This window comes from Ochotona princeps, chromosome 14, assembly GCF_030435755.1.
Source record: "Ochotona princeps isolate mOchPri1 chromosome 14, mOchPri1.hap1, whole genome shotgun sequence".
NCBI lineage: Eukaryota > Metazoa > Chordata > Mammalia > Lagomorpha > Ochotonidae > Ochotona > Ochotona princeps.
In genome coordinates, this window is record NC_080845.1 from 16,882,101 (window position 1) to 16,906,261 (window position 24,161).

Consider the following 24,161-nt stretch of genomic DNA (forward strand, 5'->3'; position numbering starts at 1 on the left):
CCTGCTGGGTGGAACCGGCGGGAATTCTCTGGGCAGGAGGAGGATCCTTAGGAGGAGCAGCTATGAGCTCATGGATGGGACCAAGCCAGCAGGTCAGGCTGTGTGTCTGCCGTCCACCCACCCTCCCCGACACACACAGGTACACATGCACACATACGCATATATGCACAGATCCACACGTGTGCATTAGAGTGCACACACATGTACATGCATACACAGGTATGTGTGCACACATACACACATACGTGCACACTCACACAGGGTTCCAGACAGTGCTGGAGTAAGAGGGACTTGGAGCCACTGGCGACTCAAAGTGCCATGGAAAGGGGGCTGGGTAGGTGGCCTGAGCTAGTGGTCTCCACGGAGGCCTGTGTGTGCAGCAGTCCCACTGGTAGGCCGGCATATCTAGAACTGAAATGCAGGCCGTGCTGAGTGCCTAGTTCCAGTTGTCTGAGACAACACCGTGATGAATAAGACTGCATCAACTTCAGCATCACCAGCTCCTGCAGCTGAAACGCCTTTGACAATCAGAATGCTTGCCCTTGGCTGGGGTGTGTGTGTGTATGTTCACGTGTGCATCTCTACATTGTGTATGTGTATGGAAGCTGTAGTCAGAGGCAGTCCAGACAGGGGACATTCCTGGAACTGGGGGCTACTGGGTTGGGAAGAGGGTGTCTACTGCCCTCCACCTCACCCCCCACCCCAGCATACGTCCTACTAGGGCTGCTTCCCTGGAGTTCCCCAGGGCCATCTGAAAGTAAAGCTCAACAGGTGGAAAAGGCAACAGAGAAGAAAGTGATCATTGTTGGGCCCCAGTCCCCACTGGTCCCTTGACCAACACCCAGTCCTAACCCCAGCCTTAGCCCAAATGGCCAGTACACCAAAACAATGGCCCAGCCCAAGAAGTAGAGTCCCACTCCCTCCCCATGATGCAGTCTGTTCTTCAGTGCAAGGCTGGGGTCACTGGTCAAGACTACAGCCATTGCAACCATGATCAGCTCAGCCCAGCCATAGCCAGGCTGGCACTCAGGAGCCTAGGCACTTGTCCTTCATCAGGGCACCAATGCCTTGTCCTATCAGAGACAGGAAATGGGTTTGCAGAAGAGACAGAGGTGAAGGCAGGCCTCTGGCATCCACAAGAGCACAGGGATCCTTGGAGCAGGAAGGGCAGTTTCAGGAAGACAGGAGTCCTGCTCCCCCAAGAGGCATGGTCCCCTCTTCCCTATCTGCAGAGATGCTGGCCCTGCCCAGGGCCAGGAACAAAAGGCATGGGCAGTGGGTGGTGCCAGGCACACTAAGGAAGAAAGCATCTCCCCTGCCCACCTCTCTCCCTTTTCCCACAGCTTGCCCTGGCCTTGAACCTTCCTGCCCACATACTAGAAAGTGGCCAGAAGCTCACCTACTGCTTCTCAGAAACTGAGGTCATCTGTCTGGACCCCAGGGAAACTTCTTGAGAGCTAGGTTTTTAGGATTTTAAAAAAAGGCCCACGTTTATGGTCTTTCCAGGCCCTGGAGTCTTGGGCATATCTTCTTCCCTCCTCAGCTTCTTACTCTGTAAAATGAACTACCAGGGACAGGTTTTGTGGACTAAGCCATTGCCTGCAGTGTCGCACCTTATATGGGACCTGGATTGAGTGCCAGATGCTTCACTTTCCATCCAGCTCCCTGGGAAAACAACGTAGCATGGCCCAAGTGCAAGGGATCCTGCACCCACCCAGGTGAAAAGCTCCTGGCTTCAGCCTGGCCCAGTCCTGTACCTTGTGACCATTTGGAGGGTGAAAATCTCTCTCTCTCTCCCTCTGTTTTTCTGTAACTGCCTTTCAAATGAATAAGTGAATGAATGAATAAATAAATCTTGAACAAAAAGGGGGGCCATCAGCCACTGCCTCCTGGGATGGTTGGGAGACCTGCATGGCAGGCATATTTGGCATAGGCACAGGAGTGGCACTAGCTCAGCGTGTGTCCTGTTCCTGTCCTGAGTTGTCCTGTCAGCCAGAGCCTGACTGGTGCGAAGGTCCCTGCTCTTTGGCTCCGCAGAAGCTAAAAGGAGAAAGGAACAACAGTTCTTGGAATGCTGCCATTGAGTCCTTCCAAGAACAGGCAGGCCAGGAGTCATGCTGCCATGTGGCCTGCACCATCTGCGAGGCCTAGAGGGGCACCCAGCCCTGGGCACCAGAGCTGCATAATGTGCAGGCAGGTCCTCCCTGCTGCCATTCACTCAACCTTCCCCTGCACAAAGCCTGTCACCCACCAGAAGTCCTCATTCTGCACTGGCATTCCTTTGCCTCCAGCCAGCCCTCCTGCACCCTTCTGCCTGCCCCTGTCCCTCAGGGCCACCTGTTCGTGTTACCCACAGGAAGGGCTGAATTTGGAGTCTGGCACCCAGGAAATAACCCCGTAGGCCATGACTCAAGCAACCGCCTGCCTTCCTGGGGCGTATGCTTGGAATGCCACTCTCCTTTACTGGCAAGCTGACTCACACTTCAAGATGCACCTTGGGTGTTTTTATTGTATTTATTTGAAAAGCAGAGTGAGAGATCTTCTACCCCCTGGTTCACTGCCTGAAGGCACACAGCAGTTAGAGCTGGGCCAGGCTGAAGTCTCCCAGGTGGTAACAGGGCTCATGCCCTCGAGGTCTCACCTGCTGCCACCATTAGCAGGAGGCTGAAGTCAGAAATGAAGGCAGGACTTAACCTCAGGCACTCTGACACGGACTTGAGCTTCCCAAGCGGCACCCAACACCAGCCCAGAAAGTCATTTCCTGCTGGGGAAGCCCTAGTGGGCCAGGGGAATGGGGAGTCGATGGGACTCGGGGGTCGGAAGCTACTGCTTCTCCATGGCTGTCAGGGCTTGCGGGCCTCTCTCCCATGACACAGTGAATTCCAGGATGGCATGGGGCAGAGTCGAACTTCCCTCCCTCAGAGCCTGGAACCCACCAGCAGGCCCCAAGAGTTTCCTGCAAGACCACTTTTCCAAATGCAGGCTGTTTTTGAGTTGCTACACACTGGGGTGTGGGGAGACCAGAAGGGAATGCTTCCCTCTTCCTCAGCACTCTAGCTGTCAGAACCACACCCAGTTTAGGGCTCTACCTGCAATGACACCAGACGCTGTGAAAAAGCACTTGTGTCCCACTGTACAGATGACTTAACCGGGGCTCAGGGAAGCCAAGTGATTTGCCCAAGGCTGTCCATGAAGTCGGAGCAGCCGGGGGAGAAGAGACTGAAGCCCACAGCTGATAGGAGGGCAGGAGAGAGAGAAGACTGGGGTTGGAGAGCTGGAGACCAAAAGCCCCTGAGTTTGAACTTGACTCCTCTTATTGTGCATGAGCAGCTGTGGTTAGCTAAGGCCCTGAGAGAAAGGCGTCAGGCAGGGCTGAGCAGAGCTGAGCCCACTAGGAGCACCTTCTGTCCCACGTCCCAGCAGCCCAGCACCTGCTCCACAGGAAGTCTGACAAGGCCAGGAAGGAAGCCTTGCCTGCCTCTGCCCACCCACCCCCACTGCAGGTCGCCTGCCCCCTGCAGGGCCTCACAGGGCACGCTGGATGAGGCTCAATGGCTCATTGTTCTCCTCCAGGACCAAGGGGGCCGGCCTGCTGGAAACTAGCAACTAAAAATAGCCCTGCCAGCCAGGCAGGCAGGCAGTATGTGGGGCCAGCTGCTTATCCCCCGCCCCCCCAGGGTCAAATGCTGTTGGGCTCTCCCTGGCCACCACTCTGGACACAGTCCAGCTGGACAACATCCCAGATCACCCAGATCAGAGAACCAAAGTCAAAGATTGAGTGGAAAATCCAATGCCAGCTCTAAGTCCCTTGATGCAGACTTCTATGTGTGGCAGAGTTCAGGGGTCAGAGGTGAGCCGGGCTCAGCCTGTTGTGGGTTCTGAGGAAGGGCCGGGAAGAACAAGCTGAAACTGGCTGGGCGGAGGAACAGGGAAAGGCATTCCAAGTGGTGGGAACAGGGCCGTGGAGGGGTGATGGGGGTGGGCGGTGGAGGGGAGCCTGTGGAGTCTACTGGGGCAAGCAGGAGGAAGGGCTGGAGAGGAAGCTCAGTGGAGCAAGGCTTTCTGTGGACGCTAGAGGCCAAGCTGGCCTGAAGGCAGACTCCACAAAACACCGTGGCTTCCAATGCATTCCATTATGGCACAATCACAAGCCTGCAGGAGACTGGCATGGGCAGGAAGACCTGTTCTAGGGACATTCCTGTAGGGCTCAGGAGTGAAGGCACTGCTCACTCCAAGGCCTCTCTGGTGGACTCCTTGAGAGTACCCAAGTTGGCCTGTGGCTGTGCAGTCCTTCAGCTGTGGGTTTCCAAGTGCCTGCTGTGGCCCCAGCCCTGGGCTGAATGGTTTTTACGCAGAAGGCAAGCTGGCTCCCACCCTGGAGGGGTGTGTGTGTGTGTGTGTGTGTGCAGGGTCAGGTCAGGGAAAGGGCTGTGGGAAGCTGGAGAGGAATCTGAGAACAGTGTTTACCATTCTGAGTCTTGGTATTCCAAGAAGGAGGCTTAGCACACTGTGCAATACTGACCCTACTTACGTGTAAGTCTAACAAAATATGTCCAGGACTTGTATGCTCAGTGCCACCAAATGTCAATGAAAAGAATCAAATCTAAATTACATACAATTCTATGAATGGGAATATCTGACATAACCAAGTTACTAGTTTATCACAAATGAAATACAAGCTAAATGCAATTACTGTCAAGACCTCAAAGACTTTCTGTAGATCAAAGATTATCATTAAATTCATACAAAAAAACCCCAAAAGAACTAGAGTAGCTAAAACACTTTTTGTAAAAGGGTCTAGTGCAATGGCTCAATGACTCAATGGCTAAATCCTCACCTTGCAGGCACCAGGATCATGTCCCGCTGCTCCACTTCCCATCTAGCTCCCTACTTATGGCTTGGGAAAGCAGCAAAAGTTGGCCCAAAAGTCTTGGGAGCCTGCACCCATGTGGGAGACCCAGAAGAAGCTGTTGCAGGCATTGGGAGTAAATTATTCTCATTGATTTCTAAATACCGTGCACAGTACAATAACCAAGAGCATGTGGCAGTGGCATAGGGACAGAAATAGAGATCAACAGGATGGAAGAGAGAACCTGGAAGGCTCTGTACAAATATAACCAACCAATTTTTAACAAAGGTGTAAAAGCAATTTTATCATACCATATCACACCCACAAAGAAAGCTGGAAGACATTATAGCAAGTGCTGGTGGAGATGTGAGGGCAACTGGGACCCTCACTTGGCTGGTGGGAATGTAAGGTGGTGTGATTAGGTAGCTCCTCAAACGATTAAACAAAGAGTTTGTTTATAGCAAAGCATTCCCACCTAAATGTAAACCAAAGAGAACTGGAAACATGTCCATACAAATAACCTGTTCAATAATATTCACGGCCTCATTGCTCATAATTGCCTAACAGTGGAAATAACACAGGGCTGGGTGGCTCTGTGGGTTAAGCTACCACTTGTGATGCCAGCATCCTATATCAGATGGCTACTTTGAGTCCTAGCTGCTCCACTTCCAATCTAGCTTCTTGCCAATGATTCTGGGAATGCAATATGTGGTGGCCCACTTTGGGCCCCTACCATTCACGTGAAAGACCCAGATGGGGTTGCTGGCTCCTGGCTTCATGTTGGTCCAACCCTGGCCATTATGGGCATTTGAGGAGTGAAGTGGCAAATGGAAGATCTCTCTATCTCTCTTTGTCTTCCTACCACTCTGCTTGTCAAAAACACTTTTTTAAAAAAAGCACTTAAAAAGTGGAAACCCAAATGTCCATCCAGTAATGAGCAGACATAAGATGTTGTATATTATGTGCTACATGAGAATAGTGTTAGATCAGACAAAGAAATTAGGTGCTGCTTCTTCAACATGTGAGCCTTGAAAACACCATGCTGGAGGCAAGGCAAAACTATCACATACGATCACAAGTGTGTAATGTCCTTGACACAGAATATCCAGAACATGCAGATCTGTGAGAACAGAACATTACTGGTTGCCCACAGCTGGTATGATGGAAAATGGAATGATTGAGTGATTGCTGATGGGTATAAAATGGAGTTTTTAGGGGGTGGTGAAGATGTTCTAGCATTCATTATGGCACTGGTTGTACAACTCTGTGAATATGCCAAAGCCGTGGAACTGTACACCTTAAATAGGTGACTCGTGTAGTATGTGAATCTTCTTGCTTCCCTTTTAAGCAATTTAACAGAAGGCTAGTGTTTTCAACATAACAGTGCTGGAACAATTAGCATCTGCCCACACAGACACACACATATGCATCTCAACCTAAGCCTACCTTTATGTAAAGATTAACTCCAAATGGGTCATAGAGCTAAGTGTAAAATCTGAAGTTACAGAATTTTTCAAAAAAAAAAAAAACTTGAGAAAATCCTAGAAGCAAAGCTTAATGAGAAATTCTTCAATACAACACCAATAGAAAGATCCATAGAAGAAAAAAGCAATACCCTGGACTTCACCAAATGTAGAAGCTCTGGCTTTGCAAACAATGCTGTTAGGAAAAAGACAAGAATACTACAGATGGAAATCTTCTGCGAATCACATACCCGATAAATGGTTCTTTCATGGGATACATGAAAACTCTCAAAACTCAACAGTCAAAAAAGTAAAGTAGTCTCATCAAAAAATGGGTAAGAGACACAAAGAGGCAGAAGCTAGCATTGTGTAGTAGATTAAGCTGCCATCTGCAACACTGGCACCCTGTGTATCACTTTGAGTCCTGGTTGCCCTGCTTCCCTTCCAGATCCCTGTTAATGAGCCTGGGAAAGTGATGCAAGATGGACCAGGTACTTGGGCTCCTGCCACCCATATGAGAGACCTGGATGGAGTTCCTGCTTCCTGGCCTTGACTTAGCCAGCCCAGGCTGTTGTGGCTATTTGAGAATGAAGCAGATGGAAGATCTCTCTCTCTCTCTCTTTCTCTCTCTCTTTCTCTCTCCTCTCTTTCTTTCACTTTCAAGTAAATATTTCAAAATGACATTATATATTTCACCAATGAGAATACGCCAATGGCAAACACAGGAAAAGATCTTAACTGGCCACTTGGGAGATACAAATTAATACTTGGGTGAATATCACCACTCACCTATTGGAACAGCTAAAATAAAACACAGCAATAATACAAGCTGACAAGGCCACGGTAAATGATCTCTCATGGTCTAGCCACTCTGGAAAAGAATTCAGTTATTTCTTAAACAGCTAAACCTCCTGTCACCAGGCAGTTGTGTTCCTGAACATTTCTGCCAAAGAAATCCAAAGAAAGCATCCGTAATAAACTCTCCACACAATTGTTCACAGCACCTTCAAACACAAGGACACAAACCAGCAACAGCCTCCACAGATAACTCACTAAGCAACTGCTGCATCTACACACTACGGAACAAAACTAAACACAACCGGGAATGAAAAGGATGAAACTACTGATGCACAGGTCAGCTGGGGTAGACCTGTAGGGCATTATGCTGATTTGAAAAAACACAATGTCAAAACATGTTTTGAATGATTCTATTTATAAAGCATTCTGGAAATGGCAAAATTATATAGGCCAATTACAGATTGGTGGTTACTCTGGTAGGAGTGGGTGTGGCTATAAAAGGATCCTGAGGAAGACCTTTGTGGCAATGGAATTGTTCCGTATCTTAATTGTGGTGGTGGTTACACAAATTCGCACATGCACTCAAATGACACAGATCTCTACACAAACACTGTAGCCATATCCATGTCCACTGTTGAGACGGTACTGTAATTACATGAGATGCACTGGTTGAGAGGTGTAGCCTTTTTGTACTATCTTTGTAATTGCCTGTGAATGTATCCTTATTTCGAAATGTCAAAATTAAAAACCAAACCACATCTGCATGGCAATGAGAATCTTTCCCAGGTTTAGGGAGGATCCCACAGAGCAGAGCTAGACCCAGGTCACAGGGCAAAGCCAGGTCCAATCTTGCTCCTCCTGCATCAGCGGACTCCAGCTTGGGTTAAGGAGAAAATCTTTGCCGAGCTTGGAAGGTTTGCTTGCAGGCTTCATTTAGCTGGAGCTGACTGACATAGCCACTGCACATCTCCTTCCCCACAGTCGCTGTCGGTTATGGGTGGCATGGAGGTGACCGTTGTTATCCTGCCACAGTAGTGCTTCAGAGAAATGCATAGGTAGCCAAGGATCCAACAAGGGTCCAAGTTGACAGCAGAGCCAGGCTGGAGGCTGGCTCTTCTTGCTGTTGGCAACTGTGGATCCCATCCTCCTCTTCCTTTTACCTCCTAGGGAGGTTGCAAGACAAGCTGAGCCCCCTCAGCCCCCCACCCCCCTCCTCCCTCACCAGGGCTGCCCCAGCTCCCGTGAACTCAGTGCGCTTGCAGACAGGGAAGGTGTGGACTTTACCCCAGAAGCTGGGCCTCCAGCCTGGGAGAGGTGAAGAACTACAGTGTCCCAGCATTGAGAGCCCTGTGAGTCAGGGCAAGTGGTAAACAGACCAAGCATTGCAGTCCACACACATACACACACAAGTGTACACATGTACACACACAGCACACATGCAGAGACATACCTGGCCCAGGACCCAGCTCTCCCTCCTCCACCAGCTGCACCTGCTCTGGAGGGCAGACAGGGGAGGTTTCATCCTGTGCAGCTGCTTGGGGCAGGGCCTGACCTCTCCTCCTGGGTGGCCCCAGGGGGCAGCCACCAACCTCAGTGCTGCCAAAAGGAGGGGGTGACAGTTACAAGATTCATGATGGCACCACCCACAAATGGGCTAATTACTCTCATCCTACGGCCCAGACGATGAAGGCTGGCTCGGTCAAAACTGGCCGCAGCACTCTGCTGAGGATTGGGTCAGCTTGTTGCTTCAGTCGCTTTCTCCCACCTTCCTTAGCAGCATTCAAAATACCTCGCTGTGGATGGTTTTAGAGGCTGGGCCGTGGCTGACTGGGAGTGCAGGCCGAGGTCCCAAAGCTGACTCAGCCAGCCGTGAGTTGAAAATGAGCCTCATTTCTCCTGCTGGGCTGCGGAGGGAGAAGGTGAGAAAGATGGGAAGGCTTGAAGCATACACCACTTCCTTCCCCCAACCCTTGCCATGCCCTCATGTTCCTCTGACCCCTGAAGATGCTCATCAACATCCCCCTGCCATGCCTGCATTCCCCACCCCAGGAAGCAGCACCAAGTGGCAGTGGCCCAGAGCGCCTCCTTCCCCCCTGGCCTGCCTAGCCCAGCCAGGGAGGGGACCACAGTGCCACATGTTCCGCAGATGTCGCCAACTGTAAGAAAAACAACAGCACATCAGGGTTCCCATGCTTGAACATTCCCAGGGAGAGGCGGGGTGTCACCCCAAGACTTGGAGGAGCAGAGAAGGACAGCACAGAACGACCCAGGCTGGAGATACAGAAAAAGGGTCTGGGTCTGGCAGGTGTAAGGGCAGCGGGGCAGGGGTCGAGGGGTCTTGTAGGCATTTGTGAAGGTGAGTAGAGCAGGGAGACAGAGGTGGAGATACAGAGCTATGGCAGGTGGTGTCCTGAGCGGGACACCTGCCAAGATCCCTGTTGACCTGCCTCTATTCCCTAACCCCACCTCCACACCAGGACCCTAACTTCAGACAGTGAGAGCGTTAGCATCTCAGAGAGCTCCCTACACTCCCGGGAGGAGAATGAGATCTCTATCCTGGAAGGAATACAAGCAGAAACCTGTACAGGGGCTGGAACACTGGGCAGCCAGAGGGTCCTTTTCAGGCTGGAGACGCTAGGGACCAGGGCCATGCTCAGCCAGGCCTTGGGGACAGCTGGTACACAGCAGAAAGGGCCCAGAACCCTCACCAGGTGCCAAGCTACAGTGGTGCCCAGTCCCCTCACACTGGTACCCAAGTACCCTTTCCATCCTCACCCACCTGACCACTGCTCCGGCCATGCCAAGTCTGGTCAGCCAAACCAGGACAGGCCCTTTCTGATTTCACTCCATGGAACAGGTGACTAGAAAGATGAGAATTGAGTCTAAGATTAAGGCTCCCATCCACACTGCCTGAGCCCCTCACCCTGTGACCCTACATTAGGCTACTGCTAACAACAGTCACCATATACCACAGGCACTGAACTAATCTTGCCAGACACACGGCCTCTTTGTCATGGCTACTCCGGGGCAGGTACCTGTATGCAACATTCAAGGAGAGCAGGAGATGTGATTTAACCAAGGACTGAGCCTCAGAGCCTGACTTCAAAGCCTGGGGTGAGCCTCTCGCCTCTGCACACCATGTTGCCTGCCCCGCCTCTGTCCGCCTTCCCATCCTTGGGACAGGGACCCCTTGGCCTTCCCAGCCCCAAAGGCCCAGATTAACTAGCTGGGATTTGCCCGCCAGAGACCAAGCAGCCTGCTCCTTGTTTCACGTGGAAGAGAATGGAGGATAGCCCTAACAGCTTAGACTAGAGCATGGGGGATGTGCCACAGCCCCTGGGGAGGCTGGGAAGAAAGACCCCGGTGCCTGTTCCAGGGCTGGACCCTGCAGCCGCTCTGCCCAACCAGTGCTGCTCCAAGACCAGGGGCACCAGGCTGTGAGTAATGGAAACCACACAGCAAGGCTTTCCGAAATGGGAATTCCATCTGCCTGACTTTGCACTCCTGGACTTTGGTTTCCATGGCAACTTGGGGGGCCGGAAGGTGGAGGGCCTGGCCCAAGGCTGAATCCTTGGAAGCGAGAGAGAATGAATGATGACTCTTCCTTTAGCCCCAGCGGTTTCCCCAGGCAGAAGATGCCACAGAACAGCCAGGCCAGGCTGGGCCTGGGAAGTCCCGGGGTTCCAAGCTGGTTCTGCCTCTGGCCACCTCACAGGGTGACAACACATGACATTGCGGTCCTCTCAGGGCCTAAGTCTCCGTGCTGATGAGTCCTGAAGTCTCAGACCCAAAGGTACCTTGTTCCAGATGAAGAGGACAACTCTACTCCCTGTCTTTCTGCTGTTGGGGAGGTCTGTCAGGCTCCAGGGCCCAGTGGAGCAGTCACTTTGAGGCTCACAATACCCTCCAGGCCTTGGGCTTGCTGGCCTGGCACAGGCCCTGGGGCCCTGAGAAGGAAATTCCAGAACCCCTCCAGGAGAATCTCTCACTCCCATGCTAAGGGAAAAGCTGCCAAGAAAGATGTGTGTAGGCCCATTCTGCAGACGGGCTCACGGGAGGGTCTGCCCATCGTGAACTCTTGTTAAGGATGTTGTCCCCGGTTTTGCAGACTCAGAGGCACAGTGATGTGCCAACGTGGCAGAGTAAGCTAGTGGCCCAGGCAAGTCTCAAAGCAGGACTGCAGTACCCTGACAAGCGAAGGAGCCACCTGACTGCCACTGCTTGGTATGGGTTAACAATGGAGGGAGCTCAGGAAGCAGGGACAAGAGCTGTCTGCGGGACAGGGGGGCACGAAGCAAGTGCTTCTGAAACAGGTAGCTGGAGCAGGGATCTCAAGCGAGGAGGCAGGGAGGACAGGCCCCAGGGACTGCTCTGGGAGCAGGAGCAAGGACTCCGTCAAGCTCCTACAACACAGGAGAGAGCTCAGCCCCTGGCTTCCCTGTCAGCCTCTAGAAACCACTATTTGTGATCCTGTCACTGTGCAGAGGGGCAGGCGGGTGCCTAACTTGGGGGTGAGGGCAGGGGAGTAGCGGCAGGGTACCCATGTCCTCCACATTTCCAAGGGCCCAGCAAGTGGACCTGAGCCCAGGGCCCTGGTAGGGAATAAGATGTGCAGAGACAGTGCCCAGACCTTCCTGCACTGCCTGTGGTGCACCACAGCTCTAAGTCAGCCTGGCAGAATTGGTCTCCATACCAGGCCCTGGAAGGCTGGACATGTGGGCATCTGGGGCTGGATTGTCATCTGCATGGCCTGGGTTCTGGACCCCCTTCTATCCTCTTGTAGGGGAGGAGTCTGAGTTTGTCCCCTCCTCCCTCAGCCCCTGGAAATGTGCCTTGGAGCCAGGTCTTTCCCAAGTTTGCATCTCCTGTTAGACAAGAGGGGAAGCAAAATCACAATGGCAGAAATACTGGAGTCCCTGCAAGTCCCAGCTCCTGGCCCCCCATCATCAGCATGAGCAACATCTCTCTGTTCAACCCTCAAGGTCTGCCTGAGATTTTGCCCCTTGTCTACCTCCACAGACCACCCCAGCACCACCTGCAAGTGGCTTTGGAAAGCAGGCAGAGACACACACAAAAAAAAAAACCTGCCAAAGAGCACAGCCTGGTATGCCCCTGGCTATCCCAGCAGCCTATCTATGGTTGGCAGAGCATATGCGTTGTGGCACTGAACCCAGCCCAGCCACCTGCTAATCAGGTGACCCTGGAAAATGACCTGTGCCTCATTCTGCTCATCTATGAAATGGGGATTGTGCCTCTCCCTACCCCCAGGACCAACAGGTGGGTTGAGTGTGGCACAGAGCTCCGTATGGAAGAGGCAGCTAGAGAGTTGTTCCCACAGCTGCACCTAGCGCCAGATGGGACCATAAGCAGTGAGGAACAGCTGATCTGTGGAGTCTACCTGCAGCTGTTCCTTCCCTGCCCCCCAGAAGGTTCCAGACCAGGAACATACAGGAAGGGTCGAGATCAAGAAGTAACACAGGCCTTTTATTTGCTCCAGTACTTGGTTACTGTGCGACCCGAGGGTGCCATGCTTGCCCAGAGCCGCTGAGCAATACCCCACTGTCCAGGGGTGCCAGGTGTCCCAAGGAGGAGCTCAGCCCGTTCAGATGCCCCTCCAGGCCTCATTGGTCTAGGAGGCCCAGCTGCCACCACTGGTGCCTGAGACCAGCAAATGCCCTGAAACTGGAAACTGGCGGCCACCTGGCAAGCCAGGCGGCTTTTCACAAGGCATTGGTTAAAATATTGCACTTGGAAATGAGGGGAAAAATTGGCGTGGCAAGGGCTTCCTAGCACAGGAGGACAAGGCCAAGCATCCAGCTACTGTTTAAATAAATAGAACTCAAGGCAGAGGGTTGGGCTGCCGAGTGCCGGCCATCCCCCGTGGGTCCCAGACCCCGAGCCCCAGCCTCCTGCCCATTCAGCCAGCTCTCTGAGGAACTTGGTCAATGCAGTCTCCGCGGTCTCTGCAGCCGGGAGCAGCAGCTCCAGATCTGGTTTAGCCTGGGGCTTCCTGCCAACCTGGCCAGGGCTCCTGGACCCCCTCGTACCAGGGCAGTGGGGAACCCAGTTGGGCCAGTCCCTCTACTCTTCCAGTGGCCTGGGTCTCCCTGGATCCAGGCCTTGCAACCAAGTGTCCATCTGTCCTTCAGGAGACAGCCTCAGCCTCGGGGGGCTTCCTCGTCCCCTCTGTCACAGGGGGCAGGAAGGCAGGTGGGTGCAGGGCTCAGCCTGCCTGGTGTGTAGGTTGTGTTCCATCCCAGTGGTCCCTAAAGTGGGGGACTCATTTTCTTCTGGTTTATGAGGTCCAGATAAAGATCAGAGCGAAGGAAGCGAGGGTAGGAGTCCTTTTCCATGAGCCCAAAGATACGCTTCTGGGCCAGGTCGAAGCAGCCCCGTGTGACACTCTGCAGGTTGTCCTTCGTGTGCTCCCGCGTGTACGAGTCCAGGTTGACCTGCACAGGCAGAGGAGATGGGGTCAGGACTGAGACTCAGGCACTGCGGTCCTGGGGGCTGGTACAGCCTCTCACCTCCCAGCCTCTCCCTGCCACCTCGCCCGTTAGTGCCACCTGCCGGTTAGAGTCCCGGCTCCACCCCTTCCTGTCTCAAGGTGGCAGACTTCCCAGAGCCTGGAAACACCCAGCTGGGGTCCGGCTGCCCAGGGCTTTCCCAGCCCAGCAGTGCACCCTCTGGTTTCTGGACCCTAAAAAGATTACTGCAAAGCACTGGGCCTCGGCTGTCTGGTGTGTGAGCCAGAAATGACCACACACACCTCCCAGGGCTGTGAAAACCCAGGCTTCCCGGTTTGCTGCTACAACTAGGGACTCTGAGAGAAGACGACCACAAAACCCACTCAGTATATTGTCACTGCCCCTAGCCCCGAAGGAATAGAGCAAGGGCCTGACCCCTGATAGTGCCCCCTCACCTCCCACCACCACCCCAAGTGCCCAGCATCGGGAAGTCCCTCTGCCTCTTGCCCACCCTCACCCCTCCCAAGTCGCTGGCTATCTCCCTTTGGCTGGGGCTCCACTGGTCAGTGGTGACTAGAGGTCAGGGGCCACCCTAGAGCCCTACCTCTTTGCATGCCTGGATGGCGATATATTCTGCAAAGATCTTCTTGGCTTTGGCTGCCATCTTGGACTGCGACTTGACCTTCTTGAAGTCCTCACAGGCCAACCAGAACTCCAGGTTCTCCTCACTGAACTCCGTGCGAAGGAAGGCTTGGAAAACTGCTAACCCATCTGAGGAGAAGCCCAGCCCTGGGTAAGAGGTGTGGCCAGTCCCACCTGCCCATAGTCCCTGCCCCCGGGGAGAGCGCAGGTGAAGAAGCGGTTAGTGCGACTATTGTGGCCCTGTGCTGGCCTCAGGACTGTGTGTGCCTCAGTATCCTCAGGTGTCTCTTAAGAGCCCTGCAAAGGGGCAGACAATAGGCACCCTGGGTGGGCTGCACGCCTTCAGTATGGGGAAATGTTCACTACTATTCTGGGCCTGAACACACAGGTCCCAAACGGCCTCCAGCAAGCAAGGCCACCCCCATGGACAGCAAGGGGCTAGCAGCAGCCAGCAGCAAGACCAGAGCAAGGGTATGGGGCCAGGGGCAGCGACACCAGCCTGGGCAGCAAAGGGGCAAAGCAGCCGGTGCAGGGCCACTCTATAGATCTGGACAGGAAGAAAGAGAGTGCGAGCGAGCCCAGAACCCAGAGAGAGAACCAGCCAGGCCGCCCCACTTACATTTGTGAAGTAGCAGCTTCTCCAAGGACTCACTCCACTTGAGGGCTTCCTCTGAAGTGGGCCTGAGGGTGAGGGGAGGCAGACAGCAGGGGTTCCATGAAGCAGGAGGCAGTTACAGCCTTTTGTTCGCTGTGCTCCCCATTCACACCCCAGGCAGCTGTGTGTGGGAGGGAAGTCCACATCCTTCATGGGGTGCTTACCACCTCCAGCCCCACCTGTGCCCTGGACACTGGGGACAGGGCATGCTCCCTCCTCAAGCCTCCAACTCTCCAAAGTGGAACCCAGCACATGCGGGGAACCCCTTCTTTGTAGCCCAAGTGCCCAGCCCTGCTGCTCTTCTTTGGGCCGGGGAGAACAGGAGGGTCCCGGGGAGCCAGTGAGGACATACTTGAAGGACTTCATCATTTTGTCTGCCTTGCCCGCTGGCTGGGCCCCAGGCGACTCATTCCGCCTCCTGAAGATGCCCAGCTTGGTCTTCATGTCCTTGGCTCTGGGGGCAAAAGCAGAGAAAGCGCTTGGTGAGCCTGGCACCCCAGGCGGGGGGCGGGGGGGGCCAAGGGTCAGGACGAGCCACCTACTCCTTCATGGTGTGTCGCCTCTGCAAGTTCCCGTTGCGGGTGAGGTACATGCCCCGCAGCATCTCTGTAGGGCCCCAGCTTGGGGCCCCAGGACAGCTTGCCGGGAGCACACCTTCTGGCTCCTGCTCCCCCTGCCCGCTGTCCGAGCGGGTAGCTAGCGGTGTAAGCTGCGGTCTTGCAGACGCGCGCTGGGAGCCTGGTCGGATGACTGGACTCCCAGGCAGGCTGGCTGGCTGGGGCCGGGACTCAGACGGGAGGAGCCAGGAAATGGGAGGGACCAGAAGGGGGAACCGCGAGGCAGCCGTGAAAGGGGCATGTGTCTGCACCGGACGGCTTCTGGGCCCCGCCTTCGGCCCCTAGCCAGGCCCAGTTATTTGTCACCAGCCTCCATGGTTTCCATAGCAGCTGGCAATGGTTGGGGGAGGGGGGAGAAGACAGGAGGAAGGGAGGGAAAAATAAAGTCAGCAAATTGCTGGGAGGGAGCAGAGGCTCTGCCCACTAGGGGGGCAGGACCAGCTATTTTTAACCAAGAACCATTTTTAGCCAGGCCACTCCCATTGGAGACGGTTCCAGTCCCCGTCCCCCTGCAGTGGGCATCGCCTAGGGGACACTCTGCTGGTAGTGGGTAACTGTCCCTGAATCCTGAATCTACCACAAGTCTCCAAACTGTCAGGAGTTTTTAAGTTTGGATAATTTCCCAAAGCCAAATTCCATCCAGTTGCAAAGAACGTCACTTGAAAGTTTAATTACTTCATTTAGAACACATGTTTGATTCGATGATTTTTGAATGAATCAGAATAAATCAAATGAAAAATTTTTTTAAATAAATACGGTTTTTACTTTTGGTCTCCATCTGACAAAAGGTGGAAAATGCTAATGGAAACCAAGAGTTTAAACCCAAAGTTCACTACTGATTCACAAAGCTAACTGCCAAAGAATGCGTTCTGTATGCTTATAGCTTTTGTAATTCGAAAGTCAATGACACTTCAAACAACACCAGGACCCCAGGGACACCTTATATAAGGGAAGTGGTACCAGCTGGAGAAAGAGGAGGAAGAAGGGGAGGAGGAGGGAGAGGCCAGGTGTCCAGTTTCAATTCCAGCTCCAGCAGTTCCCTTGCTGTGTCTCCTTTGTCAGGCGCCCTAACCTCTCTGTTTAGCTTGCTTGGCTGTCAAGCAGGGAAGCAAGTGGCACCATCTGTTGGGGTTGTTGCCAGGACTCAAGGAAAAAGCTCACATCAAAGTTTTCAGGCAGAACCCGGCGCCCTGGCCTAGTGGCTAAATCCTCACCTTGTACATGCCGGGATGCCATATGGGTGCCAGTTCATGTCCCACCTGCTCCATGTCCCATTCAGCTCCCTACCTGTGGCCGGGGAAAGCACTCAAGGATGACTCAAAGCCTTGGGACCCTGCACCCACGTGGGAGACCCAGAGGAAGCTCCTGGCTTTGGATTGACTCAGCTCCGGCCACTGTGGCCACTTGCAGAGTGAACTAGCAAATGGAAGATTTTTCCCTCTGTCTCTCCTTCTCTATGTAAATCTGTCTTTCAAATTAAATAATAATAATAAATCTTCAAAAAAAGCTTTAGGTGGGGCTGAGCTCACCAAGGCCCCCCTATCTGGCCTCGAGGTCTGAGCATCTCCAGGCAATGAGAAAAGACTAAATGAGCCTAGGAATCAACCCTCAGCCTTGGGGGATAAGGAACAAGGATAAGCAGTTTCCTTACACCACATAGTTCGGGGCTAAGGGCCACGCTCCAGCTCACCTGTGCCCAGGTGAGACACAGCAGCCCAGAACAGGCTTGCCAGTGCTCCAGCCCACAGGCTACCTCCATCAATGGGACTCCTGACTCCTCAAAGCCCACTGTGATTCTCGGTGGCTGAACAAAGCCGAGGCTCCTGCCCAGTCAGGCCCTGCCTCCCACATACACAGCCAGACAGGCATGGGTACGCATCAACACAGCTTGCAATCCAGAGCAAGCTTACGCCAGGTATCACATCCCAGCCCTACATCCTACTGGCTGTGGGACTCAGGCAAGCACCATAGCTTCTTGGCAGCTCGTTGACTCATTTCTAAAACAAGGATAAGCTAAATAACACAGGGGCAAATGTGATCTGAACATCACAGGAAAGATGAAGCTAGATGATATATGTGATGTACACAGAACTGTGCCTGGGACAGGAAATGCTACGGACACTTTCAGTGTCGTCCCTGACGGCAACCTTCCTCAAATGAGAGTTCAGGAGTACCAGCTGCAGGAGGTCAAAAGGCAGCACGCATTCTGAGAGGGCTGGAGTCTGGGCCCAGGCAGCTCAGAATGGCCCCTCGTCCCTTGAGTGCCTCCAGAATGGCTCTGGCTACACTGCCCCTGCCGCATCCTATCAACAGCTAAGCAAAGATGCTAGAGTTAGTGCCCATTGCCCTTGGTAGAAAGTGCGCTCATCCCTGGTTACAGAAAGAGCGGTGGGGGGCTGCAGTTCTGCAGCCAAGTGGAAACAGCAGGGGGTTGCCAGGGCAGCTGGACCCAGCCAAGGTCAAGGCCAGGGAAGAGGGTCCCAGTGGAGATCTGAGAAGCACTGACTCAATCTCTGTATATTGGTGGGTACTGCAGGCTTCTAGAGGCTCCCTGGAAGGCCTCGGGGCTGGGGCTATGAGAGGGCCTGAGTACTCCCAAAACCTTGCTCATGGGCACCTGCAATAAACCTCTGAAAGCATAACAAGACCTGAACCGGACCAGAAGGTAGGATAGTGTGCAGTAGCTGGGCTGGCAGCGCCCCCTTCTGGCCATATACAAAACAGTTTGCACTCAAGAGTTCAAGAGCTCCAGGGGAAAGGGAAACTTCTAGAATGGTCCAAGGAGAGGGGGGCGGGTCTCAAGTCACTGCTGGGCCCAAAAGCTGGGCCGGCGCCAGAGCAACCTGGCGAGTTGCCCGTGGTGCAGTGTGGCTTCCAGGCACTGAACCAGCACCTTGTATCTCTCGAGAATGCTCAGGGGCCCAACAACCCCACCCTGGAGCCACTGCCAAATCTCAGCCCCAGTGTCTGGGGCTGCACAGCCCTTCTCCCTGCCGGTGTCCTGGAGGAGAGAGAACCCCTCTGACAGGGAGAGGACAGGGAGAGAGGGTGCTAGGAGCCTCCCCGTTCACCAGCAGAGGGCACCACGCATCTGTTCAACGTACAGGTTTTTGCTTTTTCTCTTCCTGGAGGCTTCGTCGTCATCCCCACTCATCTGCAGAGAGAAGATAGACATGGTGCAGTCAGCGGCAGGGCCTGGAACCCGAACAGGAGAGGCGCAGGGGCCGGACTGCTCCTGCTGCCAGCCAGGTGCCCAGAGCATCCACCCTGGAAAGAACAAGTGAGGGAGGAAGACCCATTACTGGGAACCAGCCTCCAGCCTCAGGGGACCTCCTCAGGACCCATGTAGGACCCTGGCCTGTGGGGCAGAAGCCATGTGCGACAGCACTGTCATCCATCAGCAGTGGCAGCAGCAGGTAGGATGTCTGGACAGTCACTGCCCCTCTGCCTCTATTCCTTAACTTCCAAAAATGCAGTCAAGATGATTCACTTGGGGCTCAGGGTAGGACGTGCATCATTCCATGGGTGGAGAGCACCTCTCCTGCCTTCATACTTCACAACTCTCCATGGCTCCCCAGTACCCTGGGGACAACGGCTAGACTCCAAGCAATGACAGTACATGCCGTCTGAGGGTCTGGGGGGAAAAAAGGGCCAGGTTTCAAAATATCTATTTGTTTACTTACTTAGCTTAAGAAGCAGGTGGAGATGACAAAGAGGCCTCCCATCGACTGTTTTACTCCCCAAATGCCCAGGATCTGGGAAACTCAATCCGGGGAGCCCCCAAGGGTGGCAGAGAACATGAACCCTTAAGCTATCGTTGTGGCCACCCAGGGTATACATCAGCAGGAAACTGGAGTCAGGAGCGAAGCTAAGACTCGAACCCAGCACTCCAACATGGGATGCAGGCATCCAAAGCCGCAGCTTAAACACAAGGCCAGATGCCTGTCCCAGAAAGTCCCATTTACAAATGTTCCAAGTCCCTCTGCTCTCTGGCCCCTAGGCGAGCTCTGCAGACAGCCAGCCCCTAGGTGCTCTCTGCTCTCTGCAGCCCAGTCCAGCCCAGCCCCTGGGCGCTCTCTGCAGCCCAGCCCAGCCCAGCCCCTGGGCGCTCTCTGCAGTGGGTCTCTACGCAGCCCCACCACAGAGACTTCCTCCACCACCTTCCAACCTAACAATGCCTTCAGGGGCTTAGGGGAACTGCTCCTGTAGATGCTTTCTGTGGCTCTCTTCCTCGCTTTCCTCCTAAGGACCCAACTTCAGGTAATACCTAGGCCTCAGATGAGCAGTGCAAATGCCTTCTTCCCCGGAAAGCTCTCCTTGACCCCTGGAACAAAGGTGTGCCCCTTCAGCTCTCTTGTGTCCCCACCACACCCACAATGGCTTGTTCCAAATTCGCCTCTGCTACTTGGCTGTGGATCCCCATGGGCAAGGTCTCTAGTCGGTCAACAGTAAATGTAAGTCAAATGCATTGATGGGCTGGATGCCTGGATTGGGCAGGGGAAGCAGACTTGGAGAGACGAGTTATGAGACCACTACACTACTGATACAGAGGGCTGCAACTCCACAGCAGCCCACGGCTTCCACTCCGCCCCCTGCCCTGGCTGTGGTCAGTGCCTGGCTACCTTCTGGAAGAGCAGTCTCTCCTCCAGACCACTCCAGCTGCTGCCATCTCTCTGCAGGCTGGCCCGCCTCCCTGGCTCTGCCTGAGCCCAGGTGTCGTCCTCCAGGGCAGACCCAGGGCCCTGGCAATGCTACCCCAGCATAGGAGCCCAGAAAATATGTGGAGATGACAGAAGATCCTGTGTTCCAGACAGCACAGAAAGCCACCAGGGCTGGCACGGTAGACTCACCGTGACACCCATGCTCAGGGGCTAGCAAGTGGCCATAGTGGGGCACCCACCCAAGGATGGGTAGTTGAATGGATAGATAGATGCATGGTACCTTCTTCCACTGATCCATCTATAGACGACACCCTGGAATGGAAATAACCCAGGTGCTCACTCCTAGTAACTCCATTATGTGAAGAGGATCAGAGACGTTAAGGTCTGAAGTCAAGGCCAGTGTTTCTCCACCAGAGGACACTGTTCCTCAGAGGCAAGGACAGGGACAGTGTGGACATTTCTAAGGAAAGATTGGGAGGTGAGGGCGGAGAAAGTGCCGCTTGCCTGAGAACGCTGCCCCGGCGAAGTTATAAACACACATATGTGGACGTGCACATGGAGGCACACCCCACCTGGGTGAGGCCTGCTCCACTGACCCGAGATGTGTCCCAGGCTCTCGGCTTCCGTTTTTGTAGCAATAGCAAAGTTCTGGCGATGGCCACCTTCTAAGGGGGGGTGAGGGGTGTCCTGCTAAAAGATTCACCAGGATAAAGTCCCAGCCCTGTCCTCTGTAAAAGTGTGGTGTTCTTTGTCCAGGCGCCTGCAGCAGCTTAAAACCCCCACCCGTGGGAAAGTGCCTACAGGCACTCAGCTTCCTCCCATTCTAACCTCGGCTTCCGCACTTTATGGGCCCCACACAATGGGCCTGGGGGCCACTCCCCGCCCTGCCCACCGGCCCCAGCCTAAGTTCTGCTGGGAAAACAGGCTCTTCCTTCTATGGCTGGGAGCAGACCATCTTCAGCAGGTCCTGGCCCAAGCTGAAGCAGCCTGGGAGAACAGTCAGGCCGCAGGGATATCCCCGTCCGGTAGCCAGGGGCGCCTGTGCACCAGGAAGATGAGTGACTGAGAAGGAATGACTGGTCTGGTTCGCGGCCCTAGGGACACGCCAGGTCTGCTAGGAGTTTGTCATCCCAGCCTTAGAAGGAGCCAGAGGTGTTCAAGGTTCCACCTGCCCATAGCATCTCTGAACATTCTCCTTCCACTGTTCCCCTCACTTGGTGCCCCTGGCCCACCGAAAGGCCATGGAGGGGAGCCCGGAAGCAGCCACCCGCCCCTCTTCAGTCCAGGCAGAAGGCCCTGGAGCCTGTGGCCTCAGCCAGCACCCCCTCTCCCCAGGGACCCGGCACTCCTGGCCTCTCAGAATTATGATTAGAATCTTACCGTCATTATAACTATAATTACCACAGTGATGAGGGTGCAGATTCTAAACTGCCCGGCTTGGCATCCTGGCTCGTTCGTTAGCTAATTGCCCTCTGCTCAGCCACATGCCCTCTCTGTGTCTGTTTTAGCTGGAAATTAAAGCCACTCATGGCCTGCCTCATTGGGACACAGTCGGCTGTGCCCCTGTCCCTGCTGTGCTCCACATAGTTGAAGGCACTCAGCAGGTGCTAGCTGTCTCTGCAGTTAGACACTGAGCACTCGCCATATCTCACCTAACCCCTGCACAGCTCTGAGCGATCTGCCCTCTTTCCCCCACTCCACATCTGGTGACCTGCCTGGATTCTCCCAGCTGACTTGTGGTAGAGAATTCTGGGTCCTGCTCCAGAGCTGGGCCCTTGTATACAAGTGGGGTCCCAGTCCTCACCTGGCCACAGAGGCCACCAGCCATGCTGCAGCTGCCCTTAAAGGGTGCAGTCTAGCAGACACAGGAAGTAACTCCACTCTGGCTCTTAAAAAATCTGATGCTTAAAGGTCTTGAAGGTGTTGGTGCTAGAAGGCATTTGGGAGTCCCCTTGTCTGACCCAACTGCCTCCTCCACCATTCCTGTTCCCCAACTGTCAGTTTCTGGAGGTGGGGGATCAGAAAGCACCGTCAGGGAAGGGCCTCACTGTTGGAGAATGGCCAGACAAGACTGGGCTGGAATATTCCATGACAGCAGCCGGGGCCCTCCTGGGTTTCCCTGACTACCCCCCCCCCCAACACACACACACACACACACACACACTCACATTCTTAGTGCCTCTCCCCGGCTCCCCACCCCCACGCAGACCTGGGATTCCCCCACTAGCCTCCAGGGGTCTGGCAGCAGGGAGAGTCAGGAGACAACCCAATTCAGCACCAAGGACCAGCCCCGCCTGGATTGACTCCTGGTGACCTAGGGGGCTTCCTGGGGTCGAGCTCAGGGGACCCAGCAGAGCAATTCTAAGACCTGTCTGGTGTCCCACACTCCGACTTGTGACAAGTCACTCAGGATACATGGCTCTGCTGACCGCTCACCCTGGTTCCTTGGTAGCATGAGGTGGGTAGGGCAGAGCCACGGGGGTGTGCACCGGGTATGACCAATGTCCAGCTCTGCTCGCTGAGTGGCCAGGGACAATCTTCCTCCCACTGCTGCGGGACCGCTGGTCCCGCCTTGTGGTGACACCGTGCAGGCTGGCAGCTGAGCTGTCATCACAATGGCCCCTGCTCTCCCTGTTCCTCTGCTTCAGCAGCTGAAGCACCGTGTGCCAGGCACTGCCACAAACACCCCAGCCAGCGCAGGTTACTTCCTCTTCCAGGTAACCTAGGAGGGAGGTACTCTGGCCACACCCTCTTCACCAGCCAGGTGGCTGAGGCTCAGGAGGAGGAAAGACACTTGCCCAGGGCCCACTGCTATGTGGGGGAGGCAACAAGGCCAAGAACTTGTCCTGTCCAGACTTCCTCTGTTCTTAACAAGGTGCATGTCTTGGAGCAGGTGTTGTGGGGCAGGAGCTAAGCTGCTATGTGCAACATCCACATCACACAGCAGAGGGTCTGGGATAAAGTGCCCAGCCTGTGTTTCTAATCAAGCTTCCTGCTAATGCACACGGACAGGTGGCAGTGAGGGTCCAGCACTGGGGTCCCTGTCACCCGCATGGGACACCTGGATGGAGTTCCTGCCTCCTGGACCGGCTGCAGCTCATGTGGGCACTGGGAGAATGAAGCAGTCTCTTTTCCTGGTCTCTTTCTTTGTTGCTCTGCCTTTCAAACAGATAAGCTTAAAAAAAAAAGTCTGGTTTCCTTTATAAAAAAAATGGTTTCTTGGTGAAGCTGACAGCTTGGAGGGAGCAGGTGTGAACGACAAGGACTCAGGACCAGGTCAGGGGAAGTCGCACAGAAGGGCGGCCGCCACAGAGCTAGAGGCAAGCTCTGAGGTCCCTGCCAGCTCTGCTGGCCACTCATGCCTGAGAAAGGAAGTGGCAGGCCAAGAGGCGGCAGGGGGGATGGGGGAAGGAGGGCAGTGGGGAGCTCGGTGACCCAAAGGAGGAAGCTGAGACAGGAGGGGGCCGCTGCTGTCCCAGGAGGTAGAAATATCTGTCCCAGAAACAGAGCTGGGGAACTGCACAGAAGTGCAACGGTGAATATGTGTAGATGTAGCAAGGGGGCGAGGCAGGGGGAACAGAACTGTTGGAGGGAGTCCTGGGGGGAGAGAGCCCAGGAGGCTCAAGGCAGGGTGGGGCCCTGGCCACACTCTCTAGAGGGCAGTGAAGCTGAGGCCTTGCCTGGTAGGTTTCTGACTCCTCTGTAGCACCTGCCTCAAGTGATGGTCTCAGAGGTGGCATTGAAATTTCACAGCCCCTTTCAGGAGCAGGTGTCTTCCCGAATGCCATGTCTACCCCACTACTTGGTGGCTAAGACACCACAAAGGCTGCTCAGCCATGTCCCCACCCAGCAGCAAGTATGCCAGCACCAGGCCTGGAGCAAGGAATGGCAGTGGTGGCAAGGGTGGGTGTGGGAGTAATGCTGTGCTTCTGCCATCCCTGCTCTTTAAGGGGCTAGCGTCTGCCTCAGTCTATCTACTGTAAAACCTTCAAGGCCACATGGCTGGGCA

At 54.4% G+C, this 24,161-nt stretch overlaps 1 protein-coding gene across 6 annotated transcripts in view; it reads right to left on the reverse strand.

The window, feature by feature from the left end:
- Positions 1 to 12,573: 12,573 nt before the first annotated feature.
- RGS3 (regulator of G protein signaling 3) overlaps positions 12,574 to 24,161 on the reverse strand; it is a 125,674-nt gene continuing 114,086 nt past the window's right edge. For 5 of the 6 annotated variants that reach the window (XM_058672851.1, XM_004594939.2, XM_058672853.1 and 2 more), the window contains 5 exons: positions 18,596 to 18,645; positions 15,227 to 15,328; positions 14,839 to 14,900; positions 14,182 to 14,348; positions 12,574 to 13,562 (listed from right to left, as the gene is read on the reverse strand). In XM_058672851.1, coding sequence (XP_058528834.1) covers positions 13,377 to 13,562; positions 14,182 to 14,348; positions 14,839 to 14,900; positions 15,227 to 15,328; positions 18,596 to 18,645 — 567 coding nt within the window. In that variant the 3' untranslated portion in view covers positions 12,574 to 13,376. Of the gene's footprint in view, positions 13,563 to 14,181; positions 14,349 to 14,838; positions 14,901 to 15,226; positions 15,329 to 15,416; positions 15,723 to 18,595; positions 18,646 to 24,161 lie in introns of those variants that run through there. The other variant, XM_058672855.1, reaches the window with a different exon arrangement.